The sequence below is a fragment of the Lemur catta genome, chromosome 6 (genome assembly GCF_020740605.2).
Source record: "Lemur catta isolate mLemCat1 chromosome 6, mLemCat1.pri, whole genome shotgun sequence".
NCBI classification, from domain to species: domain Eukaryota; kingdom Metazoa; phylum Chordata; class Mammalia; order Primates; family Lemuridae; genus Lemur; species Lemur catta.
In genome coordinates this window covers 35,695,879-35,708,867 of record NC_059133.1, presented here as the reverse complement: position 1 = coordinate 35,708,867, position 12,989 = coordinate 35,695,879, and the positions used below count along the sequence as shown (strand labels likewise).

Sequence of the window (12,989 nt, the reverse complement as noted above, 5' to 3'; positions counted from 1 at the left end):
ATTAAAAACATAACATTGTCCTTCTCATAAATGAAGAACCCTTTTAGTATTTTTACAAATGGAAAATATGCAAATGGTCTGAATTTTCATTTTGAGAGATTATTGGACCTCCATTTGTTTGTCACCTCTAAACACGCTCTCAGCCTCTGAAAAACCATCTACTCACTGGAGAATCCATTGCCAATTTAACACATAGAAAAAATCTTCTGATAATTAACATAAATAGAATAGATCCTTTTAAAATGTCACAGCATTAAGTCAATTCTGGTACTTTTAAAAAACTCACTCAAATGTACAGTGTTTTCAGCAAATGTATAAACTCTTCCCTATTTGCAAAGGTCACTAAAGCGAACCCTTCTTTTTACACATAAAATGATGGATGGGACTATAGAAGCCATCAAATAAATATCCACTTTAAATCAAGCTTTTTATTTATCCATTGGAGATGACCTTTCTACTAATATCTATAATTCTTTTCAAAAAGGAAAGGTATTTCTGTGGTTGTCTATTAAATCATTAATTTGTGTCTACTCTATTCAGTAGCTGCTTTTAAAAAAAATAATGAAATTATCAAGCTGCTCAGAACAAAGGTGCTTTTGATTGTCAGCTCCATATTCTAAAAGAGCAGGTTAATTTCCCTGAATCTCACAGTTGGAACTTTCTAACACTAACTGGCAGTTTCCACCTAGTGATCAAGGCAATTGACTAAAATAAATTATACATAAAGCTGAAATTCCTAATAGTAATAAGGCCCCTTCATGAGATAATCACACCAGCAAAAGCACTCATCTGTTGGCTACAACCCTACAGGGTCTTGAAATTATCTTATAAAATCTACACCTCCAGAAATGTTTTCATTCCTAGCTTCATGACAGGGCTAATATGGCAGTGTCTATAGTTCTAGCCACAAAGGAGGAGCGCCAGATAAATTCATTAGTTGATTTGTCAATTAAACTGGAGGCACTGTTGATGGAGTACTAGTATCAGCGCTGTTTACAAAGCAGAAGACTGGTGAGGTTCTCATTTCAATACAGTCCACCAATAATTATTTAGGAGCCTTTATTACGCCTGGAGCTAGGCATAGAAAAGTAGTATAATGTACAACCCGCCTCCTCTTCTGGAGTTCAAGATTAGCTGAGCTCACCTAGACAAAATAAATAGGGAAACATAATCTCTAGGCACCATTTTACTTGTTATAAAGCAATTGCTAGCAGAAATCTATGTTCACTAGAATAGTAAAGAGGTGCTTTTTATAGAACTTGGACTAGGGCTTAATGGTTAGGAGTTATTTGATTAGGCAGAAGGGAATAAAGGCATTGCAGATGGATTTCCCAACTGAGCAAATATCTGGTGATGGGAAAGAACATAGCTCATAGAGAAATAGTGATTGCTGTGGGACATTTCCTCCAACCCCCCAAATCTTTGTACCATCTTCATGATCAAGGCATTATTGTCCCAGCTGTCAACAGTGTGGATGGTTGACAGCTTGTAACTGATTTTCCCCTTCTCAGCATCACCCTCAGCTGAAGAAGCGCTGACCCAACATGCAGGGGCAGCCCATGCCCAGTGCTTAGGGGATTCAGAGTTGTAAAATCTCATCCTTGTTGCCCCAGTTCAGAATATCTCTGAGAAACTATCCCAGCTCCAGAGTTCCCCATGGGATCAGCTGAGCCCTTTGATGTAACTTTATCACAGCCCAACTTCTCCACCTGTGCAATCCAGCTTCTCTCAGTACCCCCCAGACTGATCTAAAGGATACACTCTGATAAACCTGCTTGCAAATCTCTGATTCCACTTCCCCAGAAAACCCAACTTTTGACAAAAGAGGATACTGAAAAGACCACCCTGACTGTATTCAACTGTAGAGAATGTGCATTTATTCACTCAACAGACATAGGCACTATTCTAATGTTGGAAACCCAGCAGTGAGAAAAAAACAAGTCTCTTCCCTCATAGATCTGATATTCTGGTGAGGAATATCTGAATAAACTTAACAGAATGTGAAGTGATGATATGTGCTAAAACAAAAAAGAAGCAGGGCAAGAGGAGTGGTAGTCTATGTGTCTAAGAGCAAATTGGACTGCTTTAGATAGGACGGCCATGGAAAAAGTCCCTAAAGAGATGACATACAAGTAGAAAGCTGGATAAACTAATGGCAAGATTCAGACTAGTATCTGGGGCAAGAATATTGCCGACAGAAGTAATAGCAACACAAAGATCCTGAGATAGAAGTGTGTTTGGCATGGTTTACAAAAGGGAAGTGAGATCAGGAGAACAGGGGTCAGATCATATAAGCCCTTTTAGTGTAAGAAACACATTATCATCCTAAGTGAAATGGGAAGATATCGAAGGGCTTTGAGTAGGATTGTCCCATAATCAGATTTCCATTATAAAAGGATCACCCTGTCTTTTATGTGAGAAAGAGACTAGGAAAGAGCAAACATTCATGCAGAGAGGCTATTCTGAGGCTATTATAGAAGTCTGGGCCAGGAACGACAATGCCATGGAACTACTGTTGCCACTATAGTCATGGTTTGCCTGGGACCGAGGGGTTTACCAGGATGCAGGACATTCAGGGCTCAAACCAGGACAGTCTTGAACAAATCAGGATGTTTGGTCACCCTACATGGACTAGAGTGATGACCCTGTAAGTGGAAAGATGTGATCAGATTCAAAATATATTCTAAAGATTGAGGAGACAGTGAAGTAGAGGCAAAGTCTAGAGCTTCTAGAGAGGCAGGATAAGGCGTTCGGACTTTTCGGATGTTAGTGTGGCATTAGCATGCAGCCTGCATCGGACTTCAGAGAGACTGTAACTAAAGAGGTCTTTCATCAGACTGTTTCAAAAAAATACGACGGAAGTGATGAGGGCTTGAGCTCAGACACAGTGGGACTTACGGTAAAATTGGAAGTGGGGGTGATAGAAGTGCAGCTGATGGCAGTGGCAGAGGTCATGGTGTAGACTGAAGGTGGTGGCAGTGGAGACAGATGTCATAGTGAGGTTGATGTGGTTAAGGTATAGGTCATGTTGATGGTGAAAGAAAAAAGTGAAAGAAAAGGATGTTGGAAAGAAGAGCAGTCAAGAGGAAGGGGTTGGTGTTGTAGTGAGGATGGATATCCAAGTGGATGGTCAGCTGAAGCATTAGTTTCCGTCATTCCAGATGGCAGTTTAGTAGTAAAGAAACTCATGATTTTGAGTCAAAAGAACTTGTTTCAGATTCCACAGAGATACCTATGTAACCTTCTGTAACCCCTGAGCCTCAGAGTCTTCATAAAATGGACATTGTCAGTACCTACACTTCAGTGACAGGGCTGTTGTGGAAAAAGCTAGACAGAATTGTGAAGAAGCAGTAAGGGTCTGAGATACAGACTTGGGCATCTTCTTTTTCCTTCATAAACTTTCCAAGAACCCTCCCCTTTTGTTCCCCATCACCATAATCCCACCAAATAAAACTTCAAAAATCTCGAAAATCTTTATTTCCAGAACTTTAGAGTGACAAATAAAATGTTTAATATTAAACGTGTATTTGTTGCTGTCCAACCACATTTCTCCCAAACTGACATGTCAAAACTATGAAATGAGAGTTTGATATAAGACGGTTCACCAAAAACTATCTTTTATGTAGACAGAGAACAGATACAGCAAAATCTTCACATGCTAGAACAAGACTGTAGGGACAAAAGTACTTCTCTAATCACAGAAGTTCAGTGAAAGACTTCAGTGAGGAAAAGAAAATATTTATTTCCAACCATTCATACTAGTATGAGTCCCTAAATCTAAGATTCAAAGGTACCAAACAACCAGATTACTACATACGTCACAGTCATGAGCCTTGTTTTGACTACAGCAGGCAGGACACCCCTTCGGGGGCTGGCACAGTGCAGAGTCCTGTCCTGCATGTCCTTCCTGCAGGTGGTGCCTCGGCCTCCCCGTGGTCCAGCTGTTCCTCTTCTTGCTTCCCATGAATGTCAGGTTCCCACGACATGTGAAAAACTATAGCAATCATATTCACAAGTATCGTAAGTCAATTAACAAAGGGTCAAACCTTCACGTATTGGAAGAAAGTTGCCCCAATTTTCAAACATTTAGTTTGAGCAAATTGTTATAGCTGATTCTTAAAGCATCAGAAAAAGCATATACTTGTACCTCAAATAGTTACAACTCAGAAAGTTTTAAAAACAAGACAAATGTTCTTAGAAACTGGATATTTTCCTTGCCTTTTTCTGGAAATTAGTTTTTCTCTAGTTTCTTGATGCCACAAAGGACACAAATTTCAGAAAAAAACAATGACTAGCTTTCAAATAGCTTATAGATCCAGAACTAATAAAATATTAAAATTTTGAAAAGTAACTTCAATAGAAAAATACGTATTTAAATTGGTATACCAATTATGATAATTTTATGAGCAAATGAAATTTTACATGTTAAAGTTCATAAGTTAACTAATAAAATGCAGATCTATAAAGAGTGCTGAAATAAGCACTTTTCCATATTTCTCTTTCTCCCAAAACATCCATTTTTTTTTCTTTTAAACACTCACTCTTTCCCCATCCCATAGCTTTAAAATTATAGGTAACCTCACGTATTTCTCCTACTTGAGACTTATTTGTTTAATACTCTACAAATGCTCTCTTCTGAAGCTAAATAATATGTAAAATCTTTTAAATCTCATATATTGTAACATTGAGGAATAAAAGTATACTGGAGGAAAGATAAGTTGTGATATTTCTTTGTTTAAAGTGATTGTGATGCCCCTAAATTACTTGTGGAATTAGATTATGGCCCATAAAGAGAGGTGTTATTTAAGAGAGCGGTCATGTCTGAAATGCCTAATTAGAACAGTTAGAGTAACCTGAGCCTGCAACACAGTGAGTTCCCCAAGGAGGCTATTGTGGAGAATAGACAGAATCCTGCAAAAAGAACGCTCCTGCTAATGAGCATTTCTGAACAGCAATTTCGTTCATTTACACATTCATTTACATTTCTCTTGTCTCATAAAGTTCAGATGAATTTGTCCACACTTGATATTAATTTTCGTGATATCGACTCCCATTCTCTATTTTCAGAGACTATGAAGAATAATTTATTCCACTAGCCTCTTCTGACATGTAAATTAATTCCTAGGGCTGAGTAGGCACATCAGGTGAATTTGGCACATTAGAAGTAGCTCTCTATTATCTGTACTAATGGAAGGGAACTATGACCTACATAATTCAAAACAGGGATATTTTCTAAAGTTTCCATTTATTTACATTTTGAAAATGCATGTAAAGTGATAATTCAGGCAAGGATCCTGTCTTCAAGGAGTTTACAATCATGTGGAATAATTAAGACAGGTGCAAAATAAGACAAAAACAAAATTCTTAGTATTAATAACATTGAGATGCATGGTAAGGGATTCAGGGACTCAAGAAATGAAAGGATTGGGGCCATAAACACATGTGTGATGTTTCCCACAGAGGCATTACTTTAGCAGAAAGTCTCTCTCTTTCTCTCTCTCTCTCTCTCTCTGTCTCTCTCACACACACACACACACACACACACGTTGAATATATTGCTTCTTACCTATAGGTAAATCATATTCTTTCTTCTTTGAAAGATGGTTATAGACTATCCAAAAAAACAAAAAAAAAAAAGGAATTATATTTCCCTACATTCTTAAAGTACATCTAGGCAGTTATTTTTCACACCAGAGACTCTGGCTTATTTAGCACAATATGTCAAGTTATAGATAAGCCAAATGTCATCATAGTAAGAGTATAACATGAGAAGTCCTTAGGATATGGTCTTCTGTACCTAATTCCTATGTTAAAAGTTTATCCGCAGAGCTCTAACACAACTGTTTCCCTCTTTAGAATCAGAATTCACATTTCGTGGGAGAAAACACTAAGAAATAAACTCTGATTTGCCATATAGCTAATTCCTATATGTCAGAAAGCAATCTAGAGCTTCCAGTATCTGAGGAGGGTACAGCAAACTCCTCTTTCCCTCATGTTTATAAATACAAACTCCACTAGCATTGAACAATAGCATGGGTCTTAGTTATCCTAGAGAGTAAGATGCAAGGTGGGAGAATCAGTAGGAGTCCTTTCTGAAAAAAAGTAAAAGTTCTCTATATTGTCATTTTAAACTCTGGATCAGTTGTCCAAAAATGCCCGAGTACAGGATTGGTGAATATTCTTTGAGCCTAAAATATAGTACCAATGAAGTCACATGAGGAGCTATGATATGGTTTGTATTGTATAATAATGTGTTTAATTTTCCAGCCTGCTGATTAGATTTTTTTAAAAATCTTAGAATAAGGAAAAAAAGTTAGACCTCATTTGAGATGAGCAAACTTAAAAGTGCAAAAGCTTATGCTTTTAGGAATTCAGAATTTCTCATCAATAAATAGAATTTGATGGAATACAAATGCAAGTCTTTTTTCCCAAAAACTTACATATAGAGTATTAGACATAATCCTATTTGAAATTTAAAAAGACAAAAATTTAGACAGGTTGATTCTCCTGATGAAACATTAGGCTCTTTTCAAAGCTATTTGATAATGTTATGAAAATTTTTTCGAGAGTTTTGCAGTACCAGTCATAGTACAAAATATCTAAAAAAGTCATCTTGGTCTCATTTCATGTATACATGTAATTTTGATCAATATTAAGGCATGGATGGTATTTTTTAAAAACTGAAATAGATGGTCTTTTGAAAAAAAAGGCCACTGTAAGTAGCATCGGACCTGAGCATTTTTTAAATCCTAATTGCCATAGCGCTCCTCTTGAAGGATTTACAGTATCTATGTAAAAGCTGTATTCACCTTGATGTGAAAAATTACTAATGCTTTCTTATTGGTTTTCATAGCAAGAGAAACTGGGTGATATCTGCTTCTCCCTTCGCTATGTACCAACTGCTGGCAAACTGACTGTTGTCATTCTGGAGGCAAAGAACCTGAAGAAGATGGATGTGGGTGGCTTATCTGGTAAGCCTGCGGTGTTTATTGATTTTTTTAAAATGCTGTTTCATCATGGATACCAAATGCATAGCACACACACTGCGACTCCCCACTTCTTAATTGATCACAGTTCTCTTTCAAACAGAGCCTGGAAGCAGTCTCAGAATTCATCCCAGCACAGTGCCCCAGGAAGCCACTCTCAATTTATCGGAATTGGCATAGAAGAGAAAATCTGTTTTCCTTCTTCATAGCCAAAGTTTCAATTGTCATTTCTATGGCATTGAAAGTCGAAAATTTTTGGTTCTCTTCTGAAAGGCAATGCCTATGACAGATTACAGTTGTGTTGAATTTTTTTTTTTTTGGTCAAAATTTACCCATGATATAAAAAATAGTGTTTTATCTGAGACTTATTTATTAGGTATTTGATAACCTAACAGTTTTACAATACCATTTTATTAAATACTCAGCATTTCAAATATATATGAATAATAAAAATCTCTGAGAGTGAATCCCCATGGTAATGCACTTAATTCTACATTTTATATTGGGGATGGGAGAGATTTAGGGATTAAAAATTCTGTACAACCCAACCTTAGTCAAATAAGGTAAGTCAACTATACTCTTGCTCAAAAGCAAAGTCAATTCAAGGACTTGTCACTTCCACGATTGAACATAATTTTTCTTTTTCTCTGTATGATTAAATCAATTACATTTTTAATTTTCCAGTAAATCATTAAAGTGTGAGAAATTTTCTTGATACGCCACAAGGTCATCATAAATCAACTACAGTTGTCATAGTTTGTGTCTGTGGAATTACAGCCAACATTACTTGTTATTCCATACTTTCTCTCACGAAAATGTTGCAAACTTCAAAAGGTCATACTATTACAACATGGTGATTTTATGTTCTAAAGTATAACATCTAAAAAGTGCTAAAGCTGAGCTTCCACTCACTGACCCACTCATTTGTCAACCAAATTCTCCTGGTACTTAAGTTTATTTTTCTTTGTAAGTCAGTCACCTGGGGAAGCTGTACTCATTCTTTCATGTCACTAAGACCCTATTTAGTTAGTAACTTGCTGCTTCTGTTGCCCAATAGCATAACATAGCAAATTTAAAGCAATTCAATACTATTTCCTCCAAAAATATAAAGACTATTTAATGTGACTATATGTGAAAAACACGCCGAGAAATTTTGAACAACAGTAACATTTCACTCCCAGATTACTACTTAGTATTCGGAAATAACTTTAACCTTTTTCTGTCCTTTGGTTCAACAGCTAAGTACCATTATATGGTTTCTTTGTATCCTCTCTCATATGCTTCATTCTAAACTTCCATGCTAAACATCCCCTCATCACCTATGTCTAGTACTCCCCTCGTCTTCCTCCTGAGTAATCCTGTACCCTTAGCAAAGTTACGGAGCAGCTTTACCATGAAGCAAATCAAGCTTCAGCGCCCCTCATTTGTTCTAACTTCTTCCAAGGTCCTGGAAATGAGTTCCCGTGGTCATAGATCGATATTCCAACCACTGTCTGTTAATCACAGTTTGCTGTCTCTGTCCACTCTGACTTCTCCTCCACCACCCATCTCTTCTGGTTTAATGGCATTGGAAAGACTCCAGGCATTTCTGGGATTTGGCTAAAGAAAGTTGGGTGTAGCAGGATGTATTTATGTGACTTATAGTCATATCATGTATAGTTAGGATATTGCTAGCTACCGCAGTGAAAGAAGGGCATCTGGGATGACTCCTACCACCCGTTGCACTGACTCAGCATTATGACATAAAAGGGGCAAGGCTGGAGGTCATACGTAATTTGGTAGTCATAATCGTATGTTATTTTTTCTACAGAGAACCAGCAAAATTATGTTAGCCTCAGGATCCACATGACCTGTAAGCACCCCTAAATTTGACTTACCTTGAATGATTTTATTTTTTAAATATTAAATAAAGGTATTTGAAGAGCCCTAATTTTAAGGGCTCCCTGCTGCCTCTGCAAATAAGTCCTAATCATTCAGGCCTACATAACGTAGATACTTCCAGACTATGTTGTCACATATCTCATTTTAACCAAATTGACCAGCATACTCTTCTCCAAACGAGCTAGGCAAATTGCTGCCTCCATTCTTTGCTGAGATCATTTCCTTCGCCTGAAATCCCTTCCTTCCAACAATGTCTAGCTAAACCCTACCCATTCTTGTGGCCCAGGTTAAGTATTATTTCCTCCATTCATTCAGCAAATACGTATTATGTCCCTAATTTGAGTCAGCATTCTTTGGAGCAATAGGTTTATGTTAGTGGATAAAACAGTGCAAAGAACCCTGCCCTCCTGCAGCTTGCATGCTAATGTAGGGAGACAGACAAGAAACCAGTAGATAGGCAAGGCATATAGTCCACTAAGGAATAATACGGGCTATGAAGCAGTAATACAAGATGTAAGTAAGGAGTATTGGGGAGCAGTTTTAAACGGTGGTCAGGGAAGACCTCACGAGTAGGTGGCATTCCACAACAACCTGGAAGAGGTGAGGAAGTGAGCCATGGGGTATCCAGGTGAGAGAATGTTTTAGGATCCATCCCAGTAGAACAAATCCCTTGCCTTTTTAAAATGCCACTAGTAGTTTGTTTACATCTCTCAAACATCACACTTGTCTCTCACTAGACTGTGTTCTGTATTTATGCCTCCCACAATGCTCTCACTGACTGGTAGCACTGAGTATAGCTACTGAATGAATAATGAATTATTTACAAAGAAGCTATGGCCTGAGAAAACAAGTCTTGCATTTCAAATTTGTTTAACCTACTTACCATTAAAATAACTTTAAGCACTTGGGTGGTCTGTCTCAAAGTAAGTTGACCTATGTATCAGGAGACCATAATTATATAATAAGATCATTCCAGGTAATTCAAATACAAAGCTACATTTGCTGGAAATGGCTAGATAATTGGAACCAACATGAGTTGTTCTGTCAGGGTTTAAACCCCATCTGCCACTGCTAGCCATTTGACAATGGACAAGATATTTAGCTTTTGTAAGTCTCAGTTGCATTATCTATGAAGAGGAAATAAGATCTTGTTGATGAGGTTATTGTGAGAAATAAATAAGAGCCCAGGGCCTGGCACTAAACATTACTGTAATTATTTCTATTAGTAACTATCAAATCTTGGGCTGAATATGCAGCATGTGAAAGTAGCCAATGGATGGTTTAGCCAATTGTTTGATTCAATGGAGAATAAAAAGTTCATCTATTTGTTTGATGAGATTAGCTAATTCAGGCAAACTTGTATCAGTAGGCCCATGTTTTCCACAGACCTAATAGTGAATTAAGATAATTATTAACAAAAAACTAAAGAAAATAAGAAATGGAAACATTTTTTTAAAATAATTTTTTACTACTCTCCAACAAGGTCAGTTTATTTTCTTCCTACAGTGTTAATTCAAAATGTACTGTGCAAAGATTTTGCCTCTATCATATATCCATATCACAAACAATGCAAATCTCTACAGTAAAATCCTTGCACTTGCTTTCTTAATATTCCAACTCTCAAATACTTGTAAGCAGTGGTGGAGATTTCTGTATCTAACTACAGTCATGCATCACTTAAAGACATGGATACATTCTGAGAAATGCATCATTAGGTAATTTTGTTGTTGTGTGATTATAGAGTGTACTTCCACAAACCTAGATGGTATAGCCTACTATATACCTAGGCTATATGGTATCACCTCTTGCTCCTAGACTGCAAACCTGTACAGCATGTTACTGTACCAAATACTGTAGGCAATTGTAACACAGTGGTAAGTATTTGTGTATCTAAATACAGAAGAGCTAGAGTAAAAATACGGTATTATAATGTTATGGACCACCGTTGTATATGTCCATCCTTGACCCAAACATCATTATACAGAAAATGACTATTTGTATTGAGATCTTGAATCTTACAGGCTGCAAAACTCTTCTTCAGGAGCAAGTTAGTGCAGTAGAATAGGTGTAGCCATTTTACCCTGTAATTACAGAGACTTTGCCTTCTGCCCAGTAAACATATCTCAATATTCTCACTTTTTTGCATTTCTGTGTGTGGAATAAATCTTCCTTCAAATAATAAACCTTTTATATTTGGGAAAAATTGGGAGAGAGAATAGAGAAGTCTAAGAAATTGAAGGGATATGAAAGGTTGAGGATTCTCAAAGGTGCAAGGTTGTATATCTCATAGTTTTGAGCTGTATTATTGAGCTGAATTTTTATACTCAAATTATACTTGTCTTTATTTATGTCACAGCAATTACTTTCCTCAAGGTCTTTTTTTGTCATCTCAGAAATTTGAGACATCTGAGTACAGCTTTAATGAGGACTGTCAAGACTATAACTTGTTTGAGCTTTCTATCACAAATTAAATGAAATTCTAAAAGTTTTGTGCCATTTAAAAAAGGAAAGACCAAACTTCTGAATCAGCAAAATGAAAGTGATTATAGCTTTTAAATTTTGACCTATTAGGTAGAAATTCTACCTTTCAATTTAAAATCTGAGAATTACTTTTAACGGGTAAAAAGTTGCATTATCAGTTATAGAACACTTTCTAATTTAGAAATTATTTTTTAACTTGGTTTTCTCATATGATTCTCATGAAAGTCCTGCAAGATCATTTCTGGAAGTAATATTCTCATTTTCCAGTGAGAAAATTGAAGCTTAGGGCCTTAGAAAATGTACAAAAGCTATCTTCCTCTATGTGACATATGTATAGATGGAAGGGTTCGATACTTGCAATTACTCTTATTGTTGGCCAAAGTCACCTGATTGCCAATGAAGAGCACTTTCCAATACACCATTCACCCTTCCCCACACCCCTACCTTCCAGATGGGGGAACAATGATTCCTTGCTCTAACCTACTAAAGGTGCCTCCCAGCTGCCCAGAGCTGAAACATCCAGGTGAGGTCCTCAGGGTAGGTAAGGCTAGAAATGGAGGTTTTAGGGACTGTGGGACATTGAGGCATTCCTGCAGATGGGGGAAATGTTCACAGGGAGTATTCCCTATGAATACTCCCAGCGTGACAGCTCTAGGGCACTACCTTTCTGGCCTTCTTAGAACCACAAATTGATTTTCTTGCCTCATTTGTGGCTTCTGGCAGAATTCTCTTCTTGCCTGGCTCAGTATGAAACAGAAGGCAGTCTCATAGACCTGTTCTACTTCCCTTGTGCCCTGAAGGCAGCACATAGGCCTTTTGAGATTGTTCTAAGTGTTTGTTCTACTAGGAACCAAGGGCAAATCCATAAGGGTAAGAAGTCCGCAGTCCCGCCCCTCGCTATGGTTTGTATTCACCTGAACTGTGGGAAATAAATGACAGAAGCACGTCAAGCACAGGGGCGAGAGGGAGCTGGGAAAACAGATGTAAAGGACTGAAACCATGTGCATCTATTCCCATGGTCTCCTGACATCAAGGAGCTAGGGAGGTGACTGTGAGGTAGTGGCTGTGGAAAGTGTTCTCCATCGTCTTACACTCCCCTTTTTCCTTCTGTCCTCCATCCCATCCCCAGGTCTTCTTCTTGGCCATCCTAGTCTTACCTTATCACTGTGAAATTTATACTATGCAGAGCAAAGGGTGAAGTTGTAGGAGAGGTCCCCCAAAGCATCGAAGTCCAACAATGAAATCTGAAAGTGGCAGCAACTACTTAAGGGAAAAGATGGGGGAAGAAGAAAGGGTGACAAAGGTGGCGAAAGAGTCAACATCAGTGTGTGTCAGACTGCCAGTGTGCGGATCAGTCACTGAGACCTGGACCAGCAAAATTCACTCTGTCCTCTGTCCACCCACCATACCTCTCTCCTTCTCCCTTCCCTCCTTTCTATAAGATGCCATTTTTTAAGAATATCATTTTCTCTGTCTACTTTTCTACTGCCCTAGAAATATAATTTGGGAAACACAGCCAGATTTACGTATTCAAAGTCATTTGGGAAAGAGCAACTCAACCAAACTCAGGTAACACATAGATTCCACACAGAAACCATGAATCCACAGAAGCAGGATCATTCCTCCAGGCAGTATTTGTCA

The 12,989-nt window shown here is 37.7% G+C and overlaps 1 protein-coding gene across 2 annotated transcripts in view; it reads left to right on the top strand.

The window, feature by feature from the left end:
* SYT1 (synaptotagmin 1) overlaps positions 1 to 12,989 on the top strand; it is a 195,684-nt gene that overhangs the window by 99,244 nt on the left and 83,451 nt on the right. For both annotated transcript variants that reach the window (XM_045553316.1, XM_045553317.1), the window contains exon 6: positions 6,854 to 6,971. In XM_045553316.1, the coding sequence (XP_045409272.1) occupies positions 6,854 to 6,971 (118 nt within the window). The remainder of the gene's footprint in view (positions 1 to 6,853; positions 6,972 to 12,989) is intronic.